The sequence below is a fragment of the Saccoglossus kowalevskii genome, chromosome 7 (assembly GCF_978046115.1).
Source record: "Saccoglossus kowalevskii chromosome 7, keSacKowa6.1, whole genome shotgun sequence".
Lineage (NCBI taxonomy): Eukaryota > Metazoa > Hemichordata > Enteropneusta > Harrimaniidae > Saccoglossus > Saccoglossus kowalevskii.
In genome coordinates, this window is record NC_140647.1 from 31,817,283 (window position 1) to 31,840,066 (window position 22,784).

Genomic DNA, 22,784 nt, shown 5'->3' on the forward strand with positions numbered 1-22,784 from the left:
CATGGAATATGAGTATGTAAATAGGTAACTATGGGTGGCGCACGTACATAAACCATTGAAATACTATCCGAACAGACATAACACCAGCTGAACCCACCTGTTCTTTGCATATTGCAAGTTGCGACTTGGCATTTCGTTTGGCTTGTTTTAATTTAAGTATTTCTTCCTTGAGTTCATTGGCTTTCGCATAGTTGTTTGTTTCCAGATAACTTCAGAAAATGAAAACGAGAAATCCCATTCAATGGTTAAATGTAGAACACTTATTTTCATTCCAATTTAGCGACGCTATGAATAGTAATGAGTTGAAATGAATGAAGGCCACGAATCACAGTGGAAGTTGTGAGTAATGCTATGTATGTATAAAATGGTATCCTTAGAATGTTTCGGACTACGATAGCTGGGCGGTCACAAGTGACAACATTATTTCCACGGTACGGTTTATGCAATGACCTAAAATTCACTGACGTGGAAAATCATTTGTATCAAAAGTGTAAATTACTGGTATCAAAAGTGATTATAAATTATACAAGTATTAAAGTGATTGTAATTTACTAGTACCAAAAGTAAATAATGTAAATTACTGGTACCAAAATTTAATATTAAATTAAAAGTATCAACAAATAACTGTAATGTATTAGTAGCAAAGGTGAATGTGAATTACTAGTATCAAATGTGAGTATTGTAATCTACTACTACCATAGTAAACTGTAAATAAATAGTATCAAAAGAACATAGAATAAATCAACTAAATTGTACCAGAAAACTGATAACAGATAATGGAAATTGTAAAACCATCTGTATACTTACTCTTCGTATTTGTTTAATAGAGCTTCCACTGCCTTCTCCGAGTAACTTACTGTAACCTCTAGTTCATTCGCCTATAACAAAACGTTTTGTAGGTCAGATGTCATTCACTGTTCATTACAATTTACAAAACAACACAACCCAACGTAATGAGACTTATGGGCTAGTTGCATGACATTTTAGCAAAATTTACCTATTAGATGAAGTTTTTAAGACCTCTGTCCTGTGATAAACTATAGCGTACAACTGTACATACATTGTACCTCCTATAATCAAATATACCCCCAAAGACATACATTCGCCTTGAACAACGCTACCGTCATGTTTTATACGGGTCCCGCGCGTCTATACAATGCGTGTTTGTAATTATAACGCGCTCTGTACGACGACTGTGGTCAAAAACATCGTTCTTTTGTTTCTTATAACAGGTTTGGCATGTTGTTTATTGTGCGTATACTGCACTGTGGGTTTCGTATATATAATAGAGTTTGTGTCAAGAACTGTCACGGAATTCAGCAGTGTTGAGGTTAATGAATTGACCTCACCTCTTTCTTCAGAACAGAATGTCTTCGTCTCAAAGTGTCCCTAGTATCATCATTGGAGATTAATTCCTCCGTTAGAAATTCCTAAAGTAATTAAATAGATCATATTTTAAACCAGTTTATAATTATCATTTATAAGGATATTGCCCGGGGTACTGGGGAAGTTGATTATTGGTTAGAATAGATGAAACACACTAATGATAATACTACATTACAATTATTTAATATACTTTTATTATGTATCATAACACACGATATAATGTTTTTAAAATGCTTCAGTAGTTTTCAATTGGTGTATTTCTATGGAAACACGACTGTGCTTGTTAATGGGTAAATCAGTTGAAATGTTGTACCAATTGTTATTAAAATAACTATACACTACAAGTTAAAAATAGTTTGAGGAAAATGTTGATGATCTCGAACGATAGTTTGGATATATACTTACAGCTGGAACTCCATGGTCCGGTATAATGTAGTTATAGTAATCCCTGGGTTGGCCTTTCATCGCCCGTCTTATTGCAGTTGGCACCCTGCCACTCTCGTCGTGTTTGTTCACTGCTGAACACATGTCCATGATAGATTCCAGACGTTTTGATCGCTCCTTGGTCTGTCAATTATAGAAGGGGGCTTGGTAAGAAGGAAGGTTTTTCTAACATTAATAATACAGCTTGTTAAATCATTATATCGACTGGTGTGTAAATAAACGCGGCGGGTGGGACGAAGTATGATTTACCGTCTATGTACCCTTGGAGTGTGTGGCCGACATCAGATAGCGTTGATGGGGACAACAGTGAACACAGGCAGTGTACAGTGATAGAGACAAACAATCGAAGGAATCTAATCAAATATAGCGCGTGTATAGCTCGGATTATTTCAGTGCTCAGTCAGGCAAAACCTGCATAATACACGAGCATAAAATTGCAATTTCTACATATGGACTTGCTAATTGCGATCAGTAGAACCTGTATATGCTATGTACAGTTGTTGTGCATTGGACCAGTTAGTTGGCTGACTGCTACAGTGGGCTCCTCGGGTAAAACAGTGTCGCACGCGTTTTTGTTGTCAAATCGGCAACAGAAAACTGGATGAATTGTAATTATATTTAGCCGTATGTGAATGTGCGTAGTTAAGATAAATCCAATAAATTGATTTACTGTTCCAAACAAAATCATCGCTTGAATGTTCTTGTTAAAGACCTCTCCTGCATTTCCACTTCGGTAAAAACATTTTAGCGACATGAAATTCAGGAATTGTCTCTTTTTGCCGGTATTTGCATTGCTACTATACCAGTAGCATCGGACTGGTGTTCGGTTAACATAGTCCGCCGCAGTGGTTGTGCCAGAAACAACAACACTGAAATAGACATAGCGATATGACCTAAATCTAAGGCCCCCAAAATGCATGGATAAATATAACACATGCCCCTCACTTACCTTATTTTTACCGGTCCTGAGCGCCAAACTAAGGCACTGGGCGACACTTTTAGCTAACTGTATATGGAACTCGTCGTGATCCTGTGAAGATATGCGAGACCGTTTGGTGAAGATGTTAAACTGATCTGCCAGATTGAGTGACCTGCTACGTCGTCTCTGATTGGCTCAGGGCGATGATCTAGAATATGCGATAGACGCGCCGGGCATGTCGGACTTTCATTAAAATTCTGAGCGCAACGGCAATTGTTCCGACAATAAAATAATGCCCGAATTTAAAATTAATCAATATTATAATGGTTCTTTTCAAAGTAGCACAGTCAGTGCAGAATGAACGAGTTTTGATGAATGATTTGGTTCCGCATAATCGGGTGATCTCGTGGCGAGTTTTCACAACATTTTTAACTAAGAACAAATTAACTTGCCCTGTGTGTTTGTTTTATTATCCATTAATGCCAGCCATAATGCCGTACTCATACTCTAGCGTGATAAATTCGCACCCTGTCTTGCATTTGATTCATGGTTCCAACACGTGTATACAACGAGGTAATGATACAGACACGAGCTGACAAACAATATAGAAGCCACAATTTACAGACATAATGAGAAAAAATAATCACATTGAATAATTCTCGTAACTAAAATCTAGTAGCACAAATGTTACTACAACAACAAGGACGCCAGTGATTTTACGAAACAAATCCCCGATGACGTCATTAGATCGCCACAAAGCCATCACGTCCGATTGTAAAATGTTAGATTTCTAAGATAAGTTCTCCGGGGAGCGGTGGCACGTATTTCTCAGAGTCAATTTACTAATGTGTCGGCTTCATTGTTACTTATTCATTTAAGCTTGGTTCATTTTGTACTTGACCGACACTGTATTAACCATTTTCCGAGATTTCTGAGATATTAACCGCCTAGTTAAGATTGGTGGTCTTGCTTATTGTCCATGTAAATGTATTCAAACGTTACAAATAGGCGAGCATTACCGAAACCAAAGAAGGCAAAATCCAGGGTATGAACACGATTTTAGTAACCGTGGTGTGGGGGAGGGAGAGGAGTAGTTAGGGTCAATACACCTAAACGTTACTTTTTTCGTAACTAACATTCCCGTCAAATAAACTAGTAGCTAATACTGGTTTCCAAAGTTGAGCTGGTCGGCACTGAAATGTCAACACATCACCCTGTCCTGATATCTCAAAACAGCTCTGGTATAAACAGAATTTATATTTTGAAAAAAAAATAAACACAAATGTGCCGTCATTCACATTCACATACGCTGGACGATAATTTTACCATCTGCGCGTGCGCGCAAATTGACTTACGCTAAGGATTTCGGGAAGCACTAATAGATAATACTTCTTGAGAAAGTGATTGATCGCCGTCAGCTGGAGGAGATATTCGTTATGTGCGTGGTAGCAAGACAGCATCGCAGAGCTCTGAAAAGGAGTGAAAAAAACATTACATAATTGAGATTTTTGAAAGTCCGAAGTGGAATTTAAGGTTATGGCCACATTTACTTTCGATAACAAAGTGATTTTCCGTATTGGTAAATTACGGGAATATTGATGTGTCTACATTGACCCACGGATAGTTTAGATGACTTCAAGGTAATGACAGATATGCGATAAATGTTTCTGGCGTTCTAGTTCGTATGTTGGCTAAAACCAAAGAATATACTTTCATCGTACTCCACAACACTCGGCACTGGGTAATAACGATCTCAATGAACCAATCAATAATTACGAAAGCAAACATGAAATCGAACAATAAATATCTTTATTAATTTAATATGTTAATCTGAGGAATTTATTAATGTGATGAGTACACCAACACGAAATATAACATAACATTAATTAAATTCGCGATCAAATCCTTATTATTAAAGTTTAAATACCATATTTCGAAATGTAGTTTCAAGTGGCAATTAAAACAAGTATCGGTGACAGATGTAATTCGGATAATATCAAAAACTAATAAATATAAACATGTTACAGCTGAAGTTATTCCACGCCTTAAATTAGGTCGTATGTATTATACAATTTTAACGATATGACAAGAGGAGTATTATGTAGATATATTATTGAAAGTAACACTAGACACGATAAAATAATAACTGTCCTATAAAAATAAGTTGTGACATCCGGTCAATAGAATTAGGGGCAACAGGGCAAGGGCGGGAATATGTGCAATAATTGACGAGACGCGGCCGAGTCCATTATTTAAGCGAATACCCCCACCCGAGTCCTTCTCTTACGCAATAATTCTCAGTTGAATTGAATAATCGTTTAGTGATAGCTTGAGAAAGAATTCGACAATACGCGTTATCGTAAGCACTTGTGTTTGCACGTAGACAGTTCACAGGCAAACGACGTGTATTAGATGAAAATAACCAGAATTCTTTTAACGACCAATGAAAATCAGGCAAAACCTCGGACATGAAGTCGCTCGCATTTTTGTTTATGTGTTTGTACGCGGAATTGACTTCATTCAGTGACCAGTTATTGTCTGATAATAGGGCTGCGCGCGCTATCAATCGGCCAATCGGAACGTGACGTTTCAATGTGACGTTTACGCCAAAGTGTGACAGTCGTCGCGCAGGGCAGATTCTAATGTCACGTAAACAATGTATTTTACACGCGCTGTATAGGTCGTATGGTACCTTTATCTAACACGACGCAGTGCGACGACCGTGGCGTTTAACAGGGGGGGGGGGGGGTCTCCTGCTCTCCGAAAGTTGTGATTGCAGTTTCAGAGTAAAATTGTTCGGCGACGTTTGTGCAAAACACACTTGGTGGTTACGTCATTTTGCTTAACTTACTTATAATACTTATAAATTGTACTACCAGGATGTAATAAAACGTTAATTGACCGGGGATATCATTCTAACACTTAAGACAAACACCGTAATATATTATCAACTGAACAATATTCAAAATTGCAAAACATCAGAATGAATTACAATCAACCAGAGAGCTTGCAAACTGCTCTGTTCGGGAATTGAAAGTGTATTCGAGAAAATACAATGCACCATGAAGGAATGTAATATATTGTAATTTAATGGTCTATACAGTGCAACATTTTGGCTTATAACGCTTTTAGATCCTACCCTTGATACGCGCTTATGGCATCGCGAGTTAATTTTAACCAGGTTTTATACTAAGGCATTTGACTGTGAATGTGACAGGCACCAACACATTGGTTACATAGTTGGGTCAGGCGCCTAATAAAACGGCGAGATATTGTTCTTATTATGCAGTGTGTTATGATGTTTATAATATACTTTCTGTCCTTTTTTTGTGTTTTTTTTATCTTTATTTTTTCTCATCCCTTCAGGGAAAAGTTATTTTTGTGAATGGTTCCGCCTTTCATAACATAATTGGAAGTAATTGTGTTGTTATTTTAGTCAGGGAGGGTATTTTCATTAAATACTCCTCAATGCCTTGACAACGCGATTGTGTGTGTGGCCCCTGTACTGAATATGAATAAGGGAATTAACGTGTTCTCTTGAGTGGGCGCTGTTATAACGGTTCAGAATATTGAAATGTTGGCCAAGTTTCTAGTATATGACAGTATATTTATGGAACAAAAGACAGTAATTACAACCCACCCAACCATTTTACGTGCTCCGATATTTGCGATAATTGTTATACGTGTTGTTATGGGACCGGTTCGGTGATGTGGTAAAGGGGTCTTACGCCCCTGGCCTCTCCCATGTGACCAATTACTGTGATATTCCAACATTTCGCATTTTCGAATTATTAAAATATAAGTACAACAAGCTGTATAAACATATTTTTTTAAATACAGGTGAATACTAACAGTATCATTAAACCCGCTCAGCCGCTCGCTAAGGTGGATTAGTTTTTTAATGGTTCTGATTAGATTTGCTAGGTTAAAACAATTTTCACGATTACAACAAGGACTCGTATTTTAGCATTTTAAAATGATGTGTTTACCTCACCTTGTTAGCGGGGTCTTTTGACTTGGCCTTGGTCCAATTATCGTGGTATTCTTTTTGACACTACAAGAGAAGTACAATCGTTACAGTAAAACAGAAATTTTACAGTGTTATGAAGTATGATGAATACGTTATGGTGGGGTGCAAGGGATATGTTGTATCACCGAGGGTTAAACATACGGTTACGATGGCGTGTGCCTGCTACAATATAACGTGGGAGATACGTTGAATATCTAGTTGGAGTGTGTAGGTTACGTCACAGCAGTAAGTGATATATACGTTTTGATGGAGTATGACAGATACGTTACTGCGTTTTGAAATGTACGTATACATTACAATGAGGTTGCAAGAAACATATTAAATACAGTATCACAAAGAATGGGGACAATCATAATAATTTAATGAGGTTAAAATTATATTGAAATGAAGTATCGGTGTACAACAATGAACAAAAAATGATAGAAAATACGATTTTGAAATTTAGATATTGTCTCAGCTTGATAGTCGTATGCAGTTGATTAAATACTAAATGTACCATGTCCATCGTTGAAAGCACATGACCTAGTCCCAAGTGACCTTAACGTGTTATTTCCCACGAGGGAAAACCAGCAAAACATTTATATATATGCTCGCAACATTGGTGTATAATTAATCACGCGTGATGACCTCGACAATTCTGTTATGCCTTCATCGAAGCACATTCATCTTCGTCTGGTCACTGTTTATTTTTACAGAATTCCGATTTGTTAGGATTATTTGCAATCATTACAAATATTATGAATTATAACACTGACGTGGGTGATATTTCTTTGTGAGTAGTATAACTAGATAATTAGATCATGCGATAATGTGTTTATTTATACACTGTAATACATACAAACAAACACACAAACAAACAAACAACATACGCACCTTTGTTAATGACTCTTTTGTCTTCGTCATTTTGTCTTCGAATTCTTCTTGATAATTTGTAAGTTTCTTAATAATTTGCTTCTGTTGGTTGCCACAGTCTTGGAGAGGTATTACCAAATACTCTGTAAATGCTTTCGCTAACGCACTGTTTGCCTGCCACGTGAATAACATTTACATTACTTGAAAATGTCTAAATTTTCAATACTATGTTTATTCTGTACAACTAGTCCGTTTTCAATTCATTTTTATAATGTTATACTATTCTGTCAGTCAATTATGAACAAATTACGAATGTAACACATCTATATGCTTATTGCTGAGAATGACTCTCCTTGATATAAAATATTCATATAATATTTTGTTTAGAAGGATATCGATAACGCTTAATAACGCCGAGAAAGGCCTTCATAATATGTTTAAAAGCTCAACAGTACAATGCACATGCCCTTGAAAACAGATCATTGGGTATGATAATAAAATATTCAAGAATCCGATCGGAAAGAAACACACTTCATTCCTTTATTTCTTGTAAATATTTCTAAATACCTAAATATATAAACGTATCAAGTTAATATATACTTTTTAAGTGGCCGTCGAGTTATAGTAAAGCAGTTGATATCGCAGATTGGAACCACTGTGTACGTGACACACAGGCATTTGGCGAGTCAATGCAAAACTCCCTACGAGATCGTGCCTGATATGCTATACAATCCTAACGTCTAACAGTTAGACCAATCAGAGAACAGCTTCTATATTGACAGATTGTTTTGACGTATCAAAATCAGACTCACTTGGTCCCAACAAAGTGCTATCATATAATAATAAACTAAACTTATAATATCGATATATACTATTAACTATCATTATGAATATATTAAAATCATAATCAGTATAAAAGTGCATGTAATTAAATACACATTACCGCAAGAAAATGTATTCGATTAGCTTATTAGTTTCACACGCGGCTCACACTCAATTTAAACCTGTTTGATACTCCACTAACATATTCAAGTTCAACATTGATTAAATTAATGTAATTAATGTAAAGACATACTTCATCAATTACACATTCATGGCGGGTTCACATCGAGGTTGGCCGACGAAATCTTCTACTATGGTAAATAACCATCATAGTTTCAGATGTACCGCAGTTAGAAATCCGTTGATTTAAACCAAGAGACAGTTAGTAGACTGGTGGTCGACAGTAATGACTTCGACGGCGTGGATGATGTAGGCAAGGACACATATACACGAGCATACATGTATAAACACGTCGAGATTCGACAGACGCGCATCTCATAATGCTACTCTAACTAATATACAACTTAAAATAGCGTGCTATGATCGGGGACGCACAGTGACTGGGTGGACAGGTTTATTACGGAAATGAACTCACCTCGGCTTCGTTTTCTGTGTCTTGTAATATAGTTTTCCAAATCGATCCTAACAGGGCTGGTGCTTCATCTTCCCTACGTACATGTGATTAAATAAATCTTTTAGGCCACAAGTTGAGAATATTCAAGGAACGAATATATGGCAATTATGGAATTTTATTCAAAGTACAATTAAAACAACGACAATAACAACAACAAGCACCATACAAATTATGATAAATTCTGACCTATTTTCTTTTGTAAGTACATCATTCGTTTTCTTTCGGAATGTGTCGGATGCTGTACGGAGACTGTTTGCGTGTTGGTCGTATATTGAAGCTAGTTTCTGCGAGAATTCCACCACTGTAAAATAATAAAAGAGAATGTGTTTATTTCTTTAACTTAATGCATAAATCATAAATTAGAATAATAATTATATAAGATAAAATACTTATTACATTCTTATAATATATGTATTTTCACCCAATATTTGTGTTGGTAGATTCACTGGCAAGATCAATATTCGCCATTCGATAAGATTATTTTTCCACATGGTCCAATATAGCCATTATGAGCAAACGTACTGTGTGCTGCGTTATATTTCTGTTACCTAAGCTTTCTTGTTTTTAATAAAAACAAATTGGCATAAAGTCAAGATTAACTGAAAGTTGAAACGCCTTCTTTTCTGCTGCTTTTACCAATTCAACTGATCATCTATTTCTTGTGATATAATCGTATTTATTGTTATTATAGCAACTGCATACGACTGTCAAGCGCCAAAGAGTTATTTTATTGTTACACTCCTTGGCCTGTATTCCAGTCAGAATGGAATAGGTAACATTATTGCAATTTATATAGGTTAACGCTTGACATTAACTGGGGTTGACTGATCCACACGAAGAAGACGTAGTAATTTCTCTTTTAATATACAAGCAATTCCACTTTTATTTTCTAAAACTAAGATGGTATTTACAATTCATACATCCTTCGCTGTGTTGATACAAAACAGTTTTTTCTCGGTATTTATTTCAAGGTCATTCAAATACCTCACCACTGAATTTGAAAATTACTATGTGATATTATTTACTCTATAATAAGGCCATTAGAACTTCTATTATTAAAATCATCACGTATTTAAGAAACACTTCTGTGTACCGTGAAATGAAACTAAAAGGAGACTTGGCAAAAAATTGTAGGCGTGCATGCATTTTTTGATTGTTTTGAATCACAAGAATGACAAGAGCTTTTATCAATATACTGGTTTTCATTCTATCTTTTGTGGTACTACAATATACCGACGTGGCCATACATTTGGTAAAGTTTGCAGCACAATCAATGTGAATTAGAAACAGTTGTTTGCCGCCGTATATGCGATTCTCGCCTTTGATAAACGTGGGATTGCGTTTCACAGTTAACTGCTTCTGTGTTGTTAATGGATGGCCCGATACACACACGCCGCACTGTGGTATGTTGGTCTTACACATGACACTGTATTTACATTGATTGCACTGTATGCTGTCGCAGTATTATTGTAACCTAATTATGCCACGTGCACCACAAGGGGTTAGCAAACTGTTTTTGTCCGTCACCGAGCGATGATTCATCGTTGTGTCTGTATTTCGTCCGTGAGTTGACAGTGAATTAACAGATTGACTTTGAAATACCTAAACTTGGACGTTAGTCGGCCATACATTTCGATGACTTGGAAAATCGCTTTATAACTTTACTAATTATCATTATGCTTATCTTCGTACGTTGCAGACTGCAATGGAATCTTGTTCAAAGAATATTCTAGACTATATGTTTCAATAAAAAAAATGTTCAATTCGATACAAACATTAATTAGTTATCTTTTAGGTCTGACAGCATATTTGTCGAGTTTTGGACACATACTTGTTTTCAGAAGAGTATCAGTTTTCTAATAAAAAGGGAATAAAATATTGCATTGTGAAAAGCATCCAATATTTGGAATGACTATGTCTGCGTGAAAGTTGTAAATGAAAACCTTCTGTTTTGATTCGTCACACTCTGTGAGACTGTGAATACATTTTACAAGGTTCAGCGATTATTGAATGTTGAATGATTTTTTTGTAAAAAAATATGTTTAATTGAGTCAAGTCCCCTAAAACATACATTTTTAGTCGTACTTAACATTCGTATGAAATACTTTTACACAGTCAATACAGTCAGAAATTTACAACATTTCTTAATATGTGCATTTACATTCCCATTTTTGTTGGCAGTAACATATTCAGTCTTCTGAATATTTTGAACATAAAGTTTATGATGTTGGAAACATGGAATTTTTCCAATACATTTGCAGATATAAATAAAACTTTAGCTAATACTACTAATAAAAAAAATACGCAACGATGGCTCATGTGGGTCTCCATCGCTCAGAAAATGTCTCCCAAAACAACTGAACAAGAGGACGAGTATCATAAGTTGCATAATAGTTTTTGATGATCATATCTTATCTAGTTTTTACATTTTTCATCATTAAATCGTGGTTCAATTTCTATTGACATTCCCTCCAATTTGTGAGTATTGTTATTTTGAATAATGTTGAATTGTAGATCGCAGGGGAGCGTAGGGGAATAACACTTTGTGAAACAATGCCCTTAAAAACTGTTTCGCTGTACATTGATTTAAGTGAATCAACAAAATTTACCCCAATTATCTGTTCCTGTCCCAAAATATCAAAATATATTTTATTTTTGCATTACTGTTTAACCCTAAACGTACTGCTGATGTAATGCCGTATCATTTCAAAACATGTTCTTCGCGGTCCCTTTGTGAACAATTTAATATAAAACCTTTATTGAAAAGTTTCTTCATATAGCGAGTCCCAGCGTCGTCAAATTCAAATTGTAATACAAAACTGTTATCAGCAATAATAAGAGTTTTGTTATTCCATATTATTTGATTCAGTATATGTACTTCTGGGGAGTAGTCCCTCACCGACTGCCAGGTTTTCAGCATACTGTGGTGGAAGCTGTTAAGTTGTAACGGCAACATGTTAATGTCAAAATTACTTTTCAAAAGTTAGCTCAATATTTCCCACTTTCACTAAAGTATTATTTCAAACAAAACTTCAACGGATGAGATAAGGTTTAAGACATCCATTTCATACACCGGGCTTAACATATGACCTCCCCACAAAAAACTAAAATTATTTATTGTACGAAATGTAGCTAGATACCCCAAATTGACAAACTGATGTGTGGGGGTTCATATTTTCTAAGTTGCCTCACAATCTGACCTTTTTATCTATTTACTACTAACACTGAGATTATTTTAAAGTGTTCAAGATTCTCAAACAGGCGATGACATGAGAGTACATCCTTTAAATGCCGGGCACTTCCTATCTTTAATATTCCGATCACTCACTAAACTCAATGCTTTTAAGCGGTGGTCCGTGTGAGTGTGTATTTTCAATCAACAATCATGAAATTAGTCATTTCTTGTTGGTTGGGGTGATTTATTATTAGCTAGAATTTCAGTTTTCGTGCAATCAAAGAACGCCATGATACGAGAATTATATAATATCACAACGTGTGAAAATATTATAATGTTGACTTCAACTGACCGAACTTCTAGTGTTCTAGTTACAGGCAAAAGTAGAGTTGAGCAGAGACACATGTCGATGTTCGTGAGAAGTAACGAACTGATGTTTCGCTTCACTGACCAACAAATATTATTATTGGTACCTTGAGCATTAGCTAATTTGCTGCCCAGACATTTGGCGACATCAAAGGCGGCTAACATCAATACTGCTACAAGTACTTTCTAATATGTGTTAGATACTTCCAACATTAATTATTCATCAATTACAAACAAACACAATTATATTAATTGCAATATATTAAGTCGAGCCAATCGGTTTAAAAACTCGAATCAATGTGTTCTAAATTTAAATTTTCTTTGGTACATACAAAATATGACGTTCCCATCTTCCTGTTAAAGTTGTACCAATATCCTTTTTTTTCAAAATTGTTCTTCCCATGATTGTCAGAAACAAATATATGCACAATAAATGCCAACACCGTTAAATCAACATGAAAGTATGCTGTTTTAGTGAACAGAATCTGAAAGGGCCTATACAGTGACCCAATATCATATTCCTGTTTATGCGTGTGTAGCATCTCTAGACAACAAACTAATAGCTAAAATTAGTAGGACTAACACGAAATTGTACGATTAACATACTTGGAGGTCTTTAACCACCGGTTATATATACAGGACGTGATTTGTCAACCAATCTGTAGGAACATTTAAGACGCAGTTTATATTTCTGACAAATGGTTTTGAGCAAGGACTAATTGGTTGGCAGTAAAGCTTCTAAACGCAGACGGCTGCCATTAGTTACTATTTTTAAAATGGAATGTATAGCGCAGTGTATTGTGATCGGTGCTAAATAACGTTGTCTGAATTCAAATTTACAATTCATATCCGCTCCATGTTTAGACATAAATAATCGAGAGTACGACAAGGGGGCGAAACATAGTGTGTAAGACTGTCCACGGTTAATTAAAAAGACGGTTAGGAAACGAACCACGTTCTTTTTAGTAAACGTGAACTGTTTGACCAAGTTGTCTAGCTCCATATTTCGAGATGATATTCATCTATTCTCTTGATATTTTAATATGTATAGCAGGTGGAATAGTCATGTAAAACTTCTACACACAAATTGCGTCATTTGATTTTAGTGTTCTTTCAGAGTGCATGTAACTAGCAAGCCGTCGATTATAACACATTGCCACAGAAGGAATATCTCAGAGTTTGCATATGTAAATAAAGTACACTTGATTGGTGATTGGATTTTGGATTATCGAACATTGCAAATGGATAACACAAAATATAACCCAATAATCAAAGGCAGCCATGCGGAAGAATACCTGCATACGTCATCAATCCGAATTGATTATATATAGCACAGTGCGAGCTTATCGGTGATTTGAATCAAATATTTGCATTATATATAAGTAGTGCGGCTTACCGTTGATAAGAATGCAAGGGAGTTAAATCCAATATGATTGTGTTGAGAGTCAATGTTATAAAGTGTCCAGACACGTGATATATATATAAATAAATAACACAAATCCACAGTAATTAAACAAGATAACCAAATTATTTATATTGGATGAACGTTTAAAAAATTACTTTATTTATAAAGCTTAGTACATACTCAATAAATTATTTATATATACATTAGTAAGATTATATATAAATATATAATGTTGTTGTGTTCAGTGTCACAGCAAATTTTAATAAGCGACCTATCGGAATGGTAGTTTTCAAATACACAGTTAAAAAGAATACACAAAAGAATATTAGGAAATAAAATTTGGGAGATAACTATATGTTAAAGCCGTCACCTTCGCATGCGTCAGATAGCAATAGCGTGTCATTGTTTACAATCAAGCGTCTACCCATGAGCCTTTGCGTTTTCAGCGCGTGTTGTTATCGTCGCTTGGGACTCAATTCATGCGCGTGCGCAGGTGACGATCCTCCCGCCTTAAGTATAACTGAAATGAAGATGGTAGTTCGAAAGAATAGAATTTGCATACAAACAATTACAAGAGAGAGAGATAGAGATATGCCCAAGGTACACACATATCGAATATCAAAGCATTTGAGTCGGAAGATTTTTTACCAAACATTACAAAAATTATTCACCAAACATTGAGAAAAAAAGTCGCATACATTTCAAATATCAGAGCAGTAGGTCCGCAATTTAGCGGATGAAAATGAATTAGAATTAACGTTATATATTTCCTGAGTAATTTATTCATGAACATTTTAATTCTCAGATTGTATACGTGTAATTTGTTTTTCAGCAACAAACAATTGCGCAAGGATTAGTTCATGAGTGACTCGGTTTCCGCAAAGTACTAAATCGAATTTTGAACAAATTGAATATATTAGGCATTTTTATTAGATTTTCCTCTGATGCAATAAATCTGTCTCAATTCTGACTATAGCTAATCCCCTTTAGGAATGAGTTATACAACTCTGAGACAAATCCGCACATGTCATGCACGAAACACTATGAGACCAGCCTCTCCCTGTTTTAAACAGCTTTCAAAAACTGATTGGCAATATATTAGTATTTTTAGTATTTTCCCCGCATTTCTTGGCAAATGCCTCAATGCTGAAATGTGACACGTTCTCATTTGATAAATTATCTAATATAATATTTCACGAATGTTGCAGTGAAATAATAACATATTTAAAAATTAAAATAACTTACATTGGAACTTACTTACGTTTTTGGTGCATATCAATTGATTAATTATCATGTTAATTTACATAAATCTTTTCCGCTTCCCAAACTAGATAATTGTATGTCGGTAAACACAAATTGTCATGCGACTCAATGAGGGCGATGTTGTAATGTTTGACATATTATTAACACATATTGACAAATATACTTCCATGATCCATTACCAATGAACGTACCCTGCGTAAATTCACAAGAGTGAATGTATGACGTACGAATACTATTAATACCATTATTATATGTTAAAGTTTTTAACGTATAATATATTATGTAACACGTACAAGCCTTATCATCACGAGCTTAAATGTATGCCCTCTTTAGTCGGGCAACCACTCTCATTCGTTTCACAGTACGGTGTTACACGGCATACATGCATCCTACTATAGTGAATCGAATCAGAAATCTAATTACTACCCGATGGCGATAGAATTAGAGTAAGCTTACTCGAAACATTCGATTGACGCCTCCTTGTTGAAATGCCAAAGTTGCCGTCATTGTCAAAGGGGCTTTCTTAAGGGAATTTTAATTACCATCCTGTGATCTCCGTGATAAGGCGCAGTCTTCCCATTACCAGTAGCCATTATCGCCCGCTTGGAAGCTAATGTGTACTTACAATCTGTGGCTATCACAATTATAGAACACCCAGAGCATCTTCAATTAACGTAAATCAGGAATGCTCCAGGTAACCAACAGAAATGTCAGAGGGCAATTATCAATAGCAATACAACTGCAATTCAAAGACCGGGGATGACTTTGTGAATTCGGTTGATTGAAACCTGAAACATGTGTGGCAATATATTTGAGGTGCGCACATTTTGTGAAAACCCGCGACGTTCGCCAAATTTACAAAGAAAGCACTCAGTATATACATCTGTCACTGTAAGCTTTCGTTTTATGTTTGGTTTTACACAAAGATGTAACCATGAATTATAAGAAGCGCCGGAAGAGTTATTGGAATTTACAGACAACATAATCTGTTGGACGCCCGCTAGTATCGAGAAATGTTGTCACGCAACAATATGCGAAATGACAGATAACATATCAAAAGACCCAGACAAATTGTATCGACGTCATATCAGCCTTGCCCTCAGAGAATGCAACTATCTAAAGCATAAATCAGTACCCAGGCTAAAAGTTAAACCGATTTTGCAATAATGTATAAATTATGGAATATTTTTATTATTAGATATGAATTGTTTCCCTCCGTATTTCATGATCTTTGATTTCAATATCGAGTTTATAGTATAGTTCACCAATACAGAAAAAAACATTCATAATAATAGACAACATAAAGACTTGTCTTGACTATTTGAATACACACTATCGGCGTGTGCATATGTAGTGTTTACACTGTCATCGACTGTAGAACTGGGCTGTTTATTCAGGTAATTTAATACGTTTGGTTGAAATGCACCGGGGGGAAATAGTACATTGAATACATCAATCCCGGAATTTAACACCTGGTAATATTAATTATAGGTTTCAAGGACACAGTCGTCTATTTATATCTTGCACACATTTGTGTCATTAAACTAGATGTACTGCTGAAATAAGGCATATCATTGAGCAAACATGTGGCCATTTTATGCTGTTTTGAATCTCGCGATTGAACCGTCCTAAGGAACAACGGTAACTCATTAAGTCTCGTGTAAACGACTAAGAATATTGATCTGTATCGAAAACATACATCTGCATCGGATCTGTCAGATGCCACTCATTTGAATAAACTCATATTCTTCTGAATAAAGGTAATATTGAATTGAGAACAAACAGAGTTGGCTATATACACACGGGGTATATGTCATTAACATCACCGGGTGAAATAATTTATTGCTACTGATGTCCCCGCGCATACAAACAGCAACTTGCTATTTGTTCGTGAAAACCACAGCTGCCAATATTCGATGTTTGGATTAATATATAATTGCAGGTATATCTGAGTGGTCCCAACATCAAGGGAGATAATATTATTCCTCAGTGGCCCCAACAACAAGAGAGATAATATTATCCCTGAGTGGTCTCAACAACAAGGGAGATAATGTCATCTTCGAGTGGTCCCAACAACAAGGGAGATAAAATTATCCCTGAGTGGCCCCAACAACAGGGGAGATAATATCATCCTCGAGTGGTCCCAACAACAAGGGAGATAATATTATTCCCAGGTAATACGTAGTTATGTGGTGATTTTCAAAATGTTGGTAATTTCGAGTTAGATTGTGCTGTTTTGATTTTTATTGCATTTTTCGCCGGGGAAGTGAATTATACATGGTCATGATAATTCCAAGTTGCTAGAAAATACTGTTGTTGTGAACGAACACTGATTTATTTACTTACAACCCCGGATTCCAACTTGCGTGCGCGGCGTAGCGTCTCGCCAATATAGGCAGACGCGCTATACTCATACTCACTGACCCCGATTATATACTATGATTAAAACAGGATTGTCCGTAGATAATGAACATCAGCATATTTATTTTGGGTACGACTATATATAAGTGTCACACAAGTTTAACATGAGTTCAAACGATTGAATTTCACCTCATCACATAATGACATTTAAGTGGATTGTGATATGATAATATTATCCGTATAATAATCGTAAATAAGAACTAGTTCAAACCCGACTATTAACGAAGCGCTTGAATGAATTTATGACAGTCTGTCTATATCTACAGAAACATAATTAATTTGATAAAATTAAACTTCCAATAATGCAGTTATAATTCGATTTATAGGCGCTTTTTAGATATATTCGTATTCATCATTGCTTGCTGTTCATTGAAAATACCGTGGTTTATAGACTTGTCAAGAAAACGGGATGATAAGAATTTCGCCTACGCATAGTTTTCCCGATAAAACAGCAATCATCACAACTCTTTCTTCTTGACTACCGTAGTTTCAACAACAACGTCGCGAGCTATCTCACCTGCTTCAGCCAATCATAGTATAATGTTTTATGCAAATATACGCTCGTGTCAAAAGTCAATCAATGTCCTGCTGTTAACATTTACAATTAAATATTGTGTGACCCTTGACGTTTTAAAACATGGGAAATTCTGTAACATTATACACATGTATATGAATTATCCTGCATTGTACTGTCGTTTTTAATTCACATTCACCATTTGAGATAACATTACACCAGAATGGTGTTCATATGAGACCGTGTACTTTTCATATACACGTGTTTAATCTGGGTACACGCCACGCCTTCGTGTGTATCATGTAGTGTATCTTAAGAATCCATTAATGTAATTACGTAATATGCATTCATGCAAATGATCTCGCAACACACAAACACAAGTATTATGAATCACGTTGTATATGAATATAAATTACAAGTCATTGCATTTAATACGATGAAAATGCATATAATAATATTCTGAATAAAAAAGCGTGCGTTTGCACTCAAAACTTAGTTTACCACTAAACCCGTCTTCTTCGAGATCTGATAATATCTGAGTAAAGGCAGCCCTTTCTTGAATTAAATCACATGCATCTGTTGGGAGCCCCGAATTATCGTATTATTACTCATGAATCTAATTTACATATTATTAAACCATGGTTATTATTTATAATATTAAATTATTTCTGAGTGGAAATGCAACCCACGTAGTAGTAATTCTGTCAATTCTGTCTAATAGTCTATACAAAGAAGATTTAAAAATTTAATTAAATTATCTCCGTTTGTCTTTGTACGTCAACCAATATCTTAAGAGCAATCGACACGATTCAGATGAAATTCACATATTGGACAAGTACAATGTCATTCTAGTTTCTGTACGTACTTCATTTAAATAGCGTATAAATCAATCTTGCCTTAATGCCTTAACAGAATGTCGCGGACAAATACGCCAAAGACATGGCACAACATATGGCTGCTTTATATAGCCATGCATACTACAATAAACATAATTTGAGCTGCGTGACACGATTCCCAACAGCAGCTATAATTTTCCGTTTTTTATATTGTTTCAAAACACGGCTCCATAGAACGTGGCTACCAGCACTATTGCAGTGACTGGCCTTTCAACCTTCAAGCTGTCAGAAACAGTCAGCTGTGTTTTCAGGGCAACCAGCGGCTTCACGGCTCATATTTACTCAGTCAGATTTCTGTATTTACACTGACGAGTTTTTGCTCGACGCCGGACCAATTGTTGCGTCTATAGTAACACTCGACGATGTTTTCCTCGCCATCGGCCTGTTGTAGCTATTGTTTGCTTATCTCACAGTAACCAGAAATCAAAACACAACCCCCAAACAAATCATACTCCGTTGTATTCATACATGTCAACGGCAGTTGAATCCAACAAGCCAATGCGCAGCATATTTGAAAATATGTATCTGCCAATAGAAACCTCTCGTTTTCATATTGAATTGTGAATTTCATAAATATCTATAACAATCAATAGAATGAATTTGTTGTGTTGATAAAAAATGTTCTTATCGATTGTGTGCAAGTAAGTCACTTCTTTCACGCAGCTGAATAGATCGTTATTGTTATAAGCTATTGAGTTATATTCAGCATACTACATTATATGACGATGTTCTATACACAAACCCTCATTTTGACCTCATTTTGACCTTTTGGGCGCCATACATTTTTTCCCTCCAAAATGTTGGTGCAAAATATTTGCACAATCTTATTTACTATGATGCGTTTGCCAATTTTTGACGAGGAGTACATAATTCCCCGTTGTCTATAAGTCTGGATCGAAATTGTCGGGGAAAAAACAACAACAAGCAGCTTCTCGGCTGAGATAGCTCCGCTGTTTAGCAACGCACATTTCAATTAGAGAATCTGATAAAGGTTCACCATACCTACATGTATAATATCAAAGCAATCGGACTTGATGTTTTTAACATAAAGTATCACTTGACTAAAATATTCACCAAAATTTCGTCACGAAATGAACAAATCTGAGAGGTCCGCTTGAGGTACCTATATGTATAATTTCAAGGCAATCGTATATGCTGTTTTAGCAAAAATTCGAAAAATATTACTTTTTATCCTTAATGACAATAATATACACAAAAAATAGAGAATTGAATATATATCATCACAAAATAAACAAATTCAAGAGAGATTTACCCAAGGTGCAAGGACACCAAGTATCAAAATAATCAGACTTGTAGTTTTCAAGAAGACGTCGAAAAAGTAAAAAGTTGTTGCGGACAATCACTCATATGATGAATGAAGTTGATTTTGGCGTTCAAAAGATTAACATATTGAATTTGATGTAAGATACACATGTTCATAGTGTCATTCCGATTATATATCTGAAATTTTGTTAGATTTGCTACGGTTTAGTTGTAACCTGTTTAAAAATAATCAATCACCTGAATCACTTTTTAGTCATATATACTGACACTACACTTGTTTCTCTATGGTTCAATAAATGAATATTATAATATAAACACAATCAAATTATTCAAAAAACTTTTTTGTTGAAATAGTGGGAATTATAGAAAATCTGGGCTCCATTCGCCCCCATTCCTTCAATAAATTACAGTAGGAAATATATAAAACATTGCACATCCACACTTTCCTCTATAAACATTATGGACCACACGATCAGAGAAATGTCAATTTGTTGTAATCACGGCCGTGACATGAAACTAAAAATGATAGATATAGCCAAATGAGAATATTTGACACCGATCTCTTCATAATTTCACGCATTATATACTTTATTAAAGTTCCATTATTGCTGTCAATTGCTGTGGATTCCACAAAGCTTCTCGGGAGAAGCAATTGACAATACCAAGTAGTAATTTAGTCCTACCGTTGCTCGAAAGAAATTTATAAGAACTCGATGGAGTACTGAAATCTGTATTGTAACTCACATCGCTGTGTTATCGCAACGATTTGCCAGTTAGTGGCTTCAGATATGAGAATTGTAAATTGTGTCTCTGCTAGCACAGCTGAAGTTATTTTTTTTCCATTAGCGTCACAGAATATTTCTCTTTGAGATTCAGATGCTATTGAAAATAATAACCAGAAATAATGGCATCTGCTGCTGTCAATTAAAATGCATGTAGTAATTATGACTTCAAATATAAATATATTTTTTAATAACGCCGAGGGCACACCACGTAATAAAAATACGAGCCCGAATATCCAATGCACAGATATGTATGATGAAATATTTTTACGTAACTAAACGTAGTTCATTTTGTTGCTATCACATTCAATGACATCGTCGGTGCGATTTATGAACGATAATGAGGGCGCTACAAGTTTAATAGATGTATGTTTGTATCCTTAACAACGTTCGACCAGAGTAAACTACGTGGTTGGTTTTGACAATTTGTTTCAAGGTAGAGTGACGGTTGATACGCGGAGGACTTACACGAAAACAATGTTCACAGGGCGGTGCACACATCCACCCACTGGACAAGTGCGTTAAAGGGTGGTAGTCGTTGCGCCACGCATGCGCGAAATATATGGTTCTCATATAAACAAAGATGGCAACTTTGCCTGTTTTGCAGATCAACGAGTACAAACTGAGATGTTACGAAGCTTTAAGTATATATTTTTGTAGGTGATTGGAGGGTATCGAGGGAGTCACTGGCGGTAATTAGTGAAAGTTGCGCCCAGGTCAAACCTCATACATGTACTTGTGATTTCCATTAGAAGAGCGCATTGGAATGTAGGAAAATCAATGTTCAACACAAATTTCGCACATGCGCAGCGCGACGACCATTGCCCTTTAAAATACCCAACCAACTTTATCCGATAAACTTTTGCATAGTCCAAGTTTCCATTCTGATGTGCTTATTTTTTTTAAATAACGACATCCCCCTTGGACATGTAAACGGATATAAGTCTATATAAACAATCAGCGGCACGTGTATACTTGTATATCGATGCTCTTGTGTCCTTCCGTTTTGTTGGTATAACATACAGCCTCTGGTTTATAATCAAATCACGCTGAGTCCACTGAACCTAAATGAACTGACTTATTGTGGATGGCTAGATAGATGAGGTCAATGAATATATAAATGTACAATATAATATGAATTATTAAACGACATATTTTGAGCTATGTCGTCTTTACCAAATAAATGAGTTTCTCAAAGTTATAAATGAACATATACGGATTGCTAATAGGTTTTGGTGAATTACATTCAGCATGACAGAGTTAAAAGTCACGTTTAAAATATATACCTACGTGTAAGCATATGTGCGGCTGATGTGGGTGTTTTGAAGAAACCCGTCCTAATACTACATTTCTGTATCACTCGTTAGCGAAACAAAATAAAATGGCCGTCGTTTTTATATATAAATTATATGTCATATAAATTGCAGTAAGTCACGAGATTTTCATTTATTTTCAGGCTTTTACATTCAGGCTTTAAATCAGTATACTTGGGTTGTTAATTACGTTTAACTTAAAATAATAAAACAAAATGGCGGCATGCAATTAATGACCAGCCCGGATGCCATATATTATTGACTTTTCAGCTGTGTGT

General features: G+C 35.5%; 1 protein-coding gene across 1 annotated transcript in view; it reads right to left on the reverse strand.

Annotated features, from left to right (window-relative positions):
• The window catches only part of LOC100371523 (uncharacterized), a 68,443-nt gene that overhangs the window by 11,918 nt on the left and 33,741 nt on the right, over positions 1-22,784 (reverse strand). The window contains exons 2-11 of the mRNA XM_006817829.3: positions 9,274-9,388; positions 9,049-9,121; positions 7,653-7,805; positions 6,744-6,803; positions 4,105-4,218; positions 2,780-2,860; positions 1,792-1,953; positions 1,350-1,430; positions 808-878; positions 98-209 (exon numbers count right to left, since the gene is read on the reverse strand). Of these exons, the coding sequence (XP_006817892.3) occupies positions 98-209; positions 808-878; positions 1,350-1,430; positions 1,792-1,953; positions 2,780-2,860; positions 4,105-4,218; positions 6,744-6,803; positions 7,653-7,805; positions 9,049-9,121; positions 9,274-9,388 (1,022 nt within the window). The remainder of the gene's footprint in view (positions 1-97; positions 210-807; positions 879-1,349; positions 1,431-1,791; positions 1,954-2,779; positions 2,861-4,104; positions 4,219-6,743; positions 6,804-7,652; positions 7,806-9,048; positions 9,122-9,273; positions 9,389-22,784) is intronic.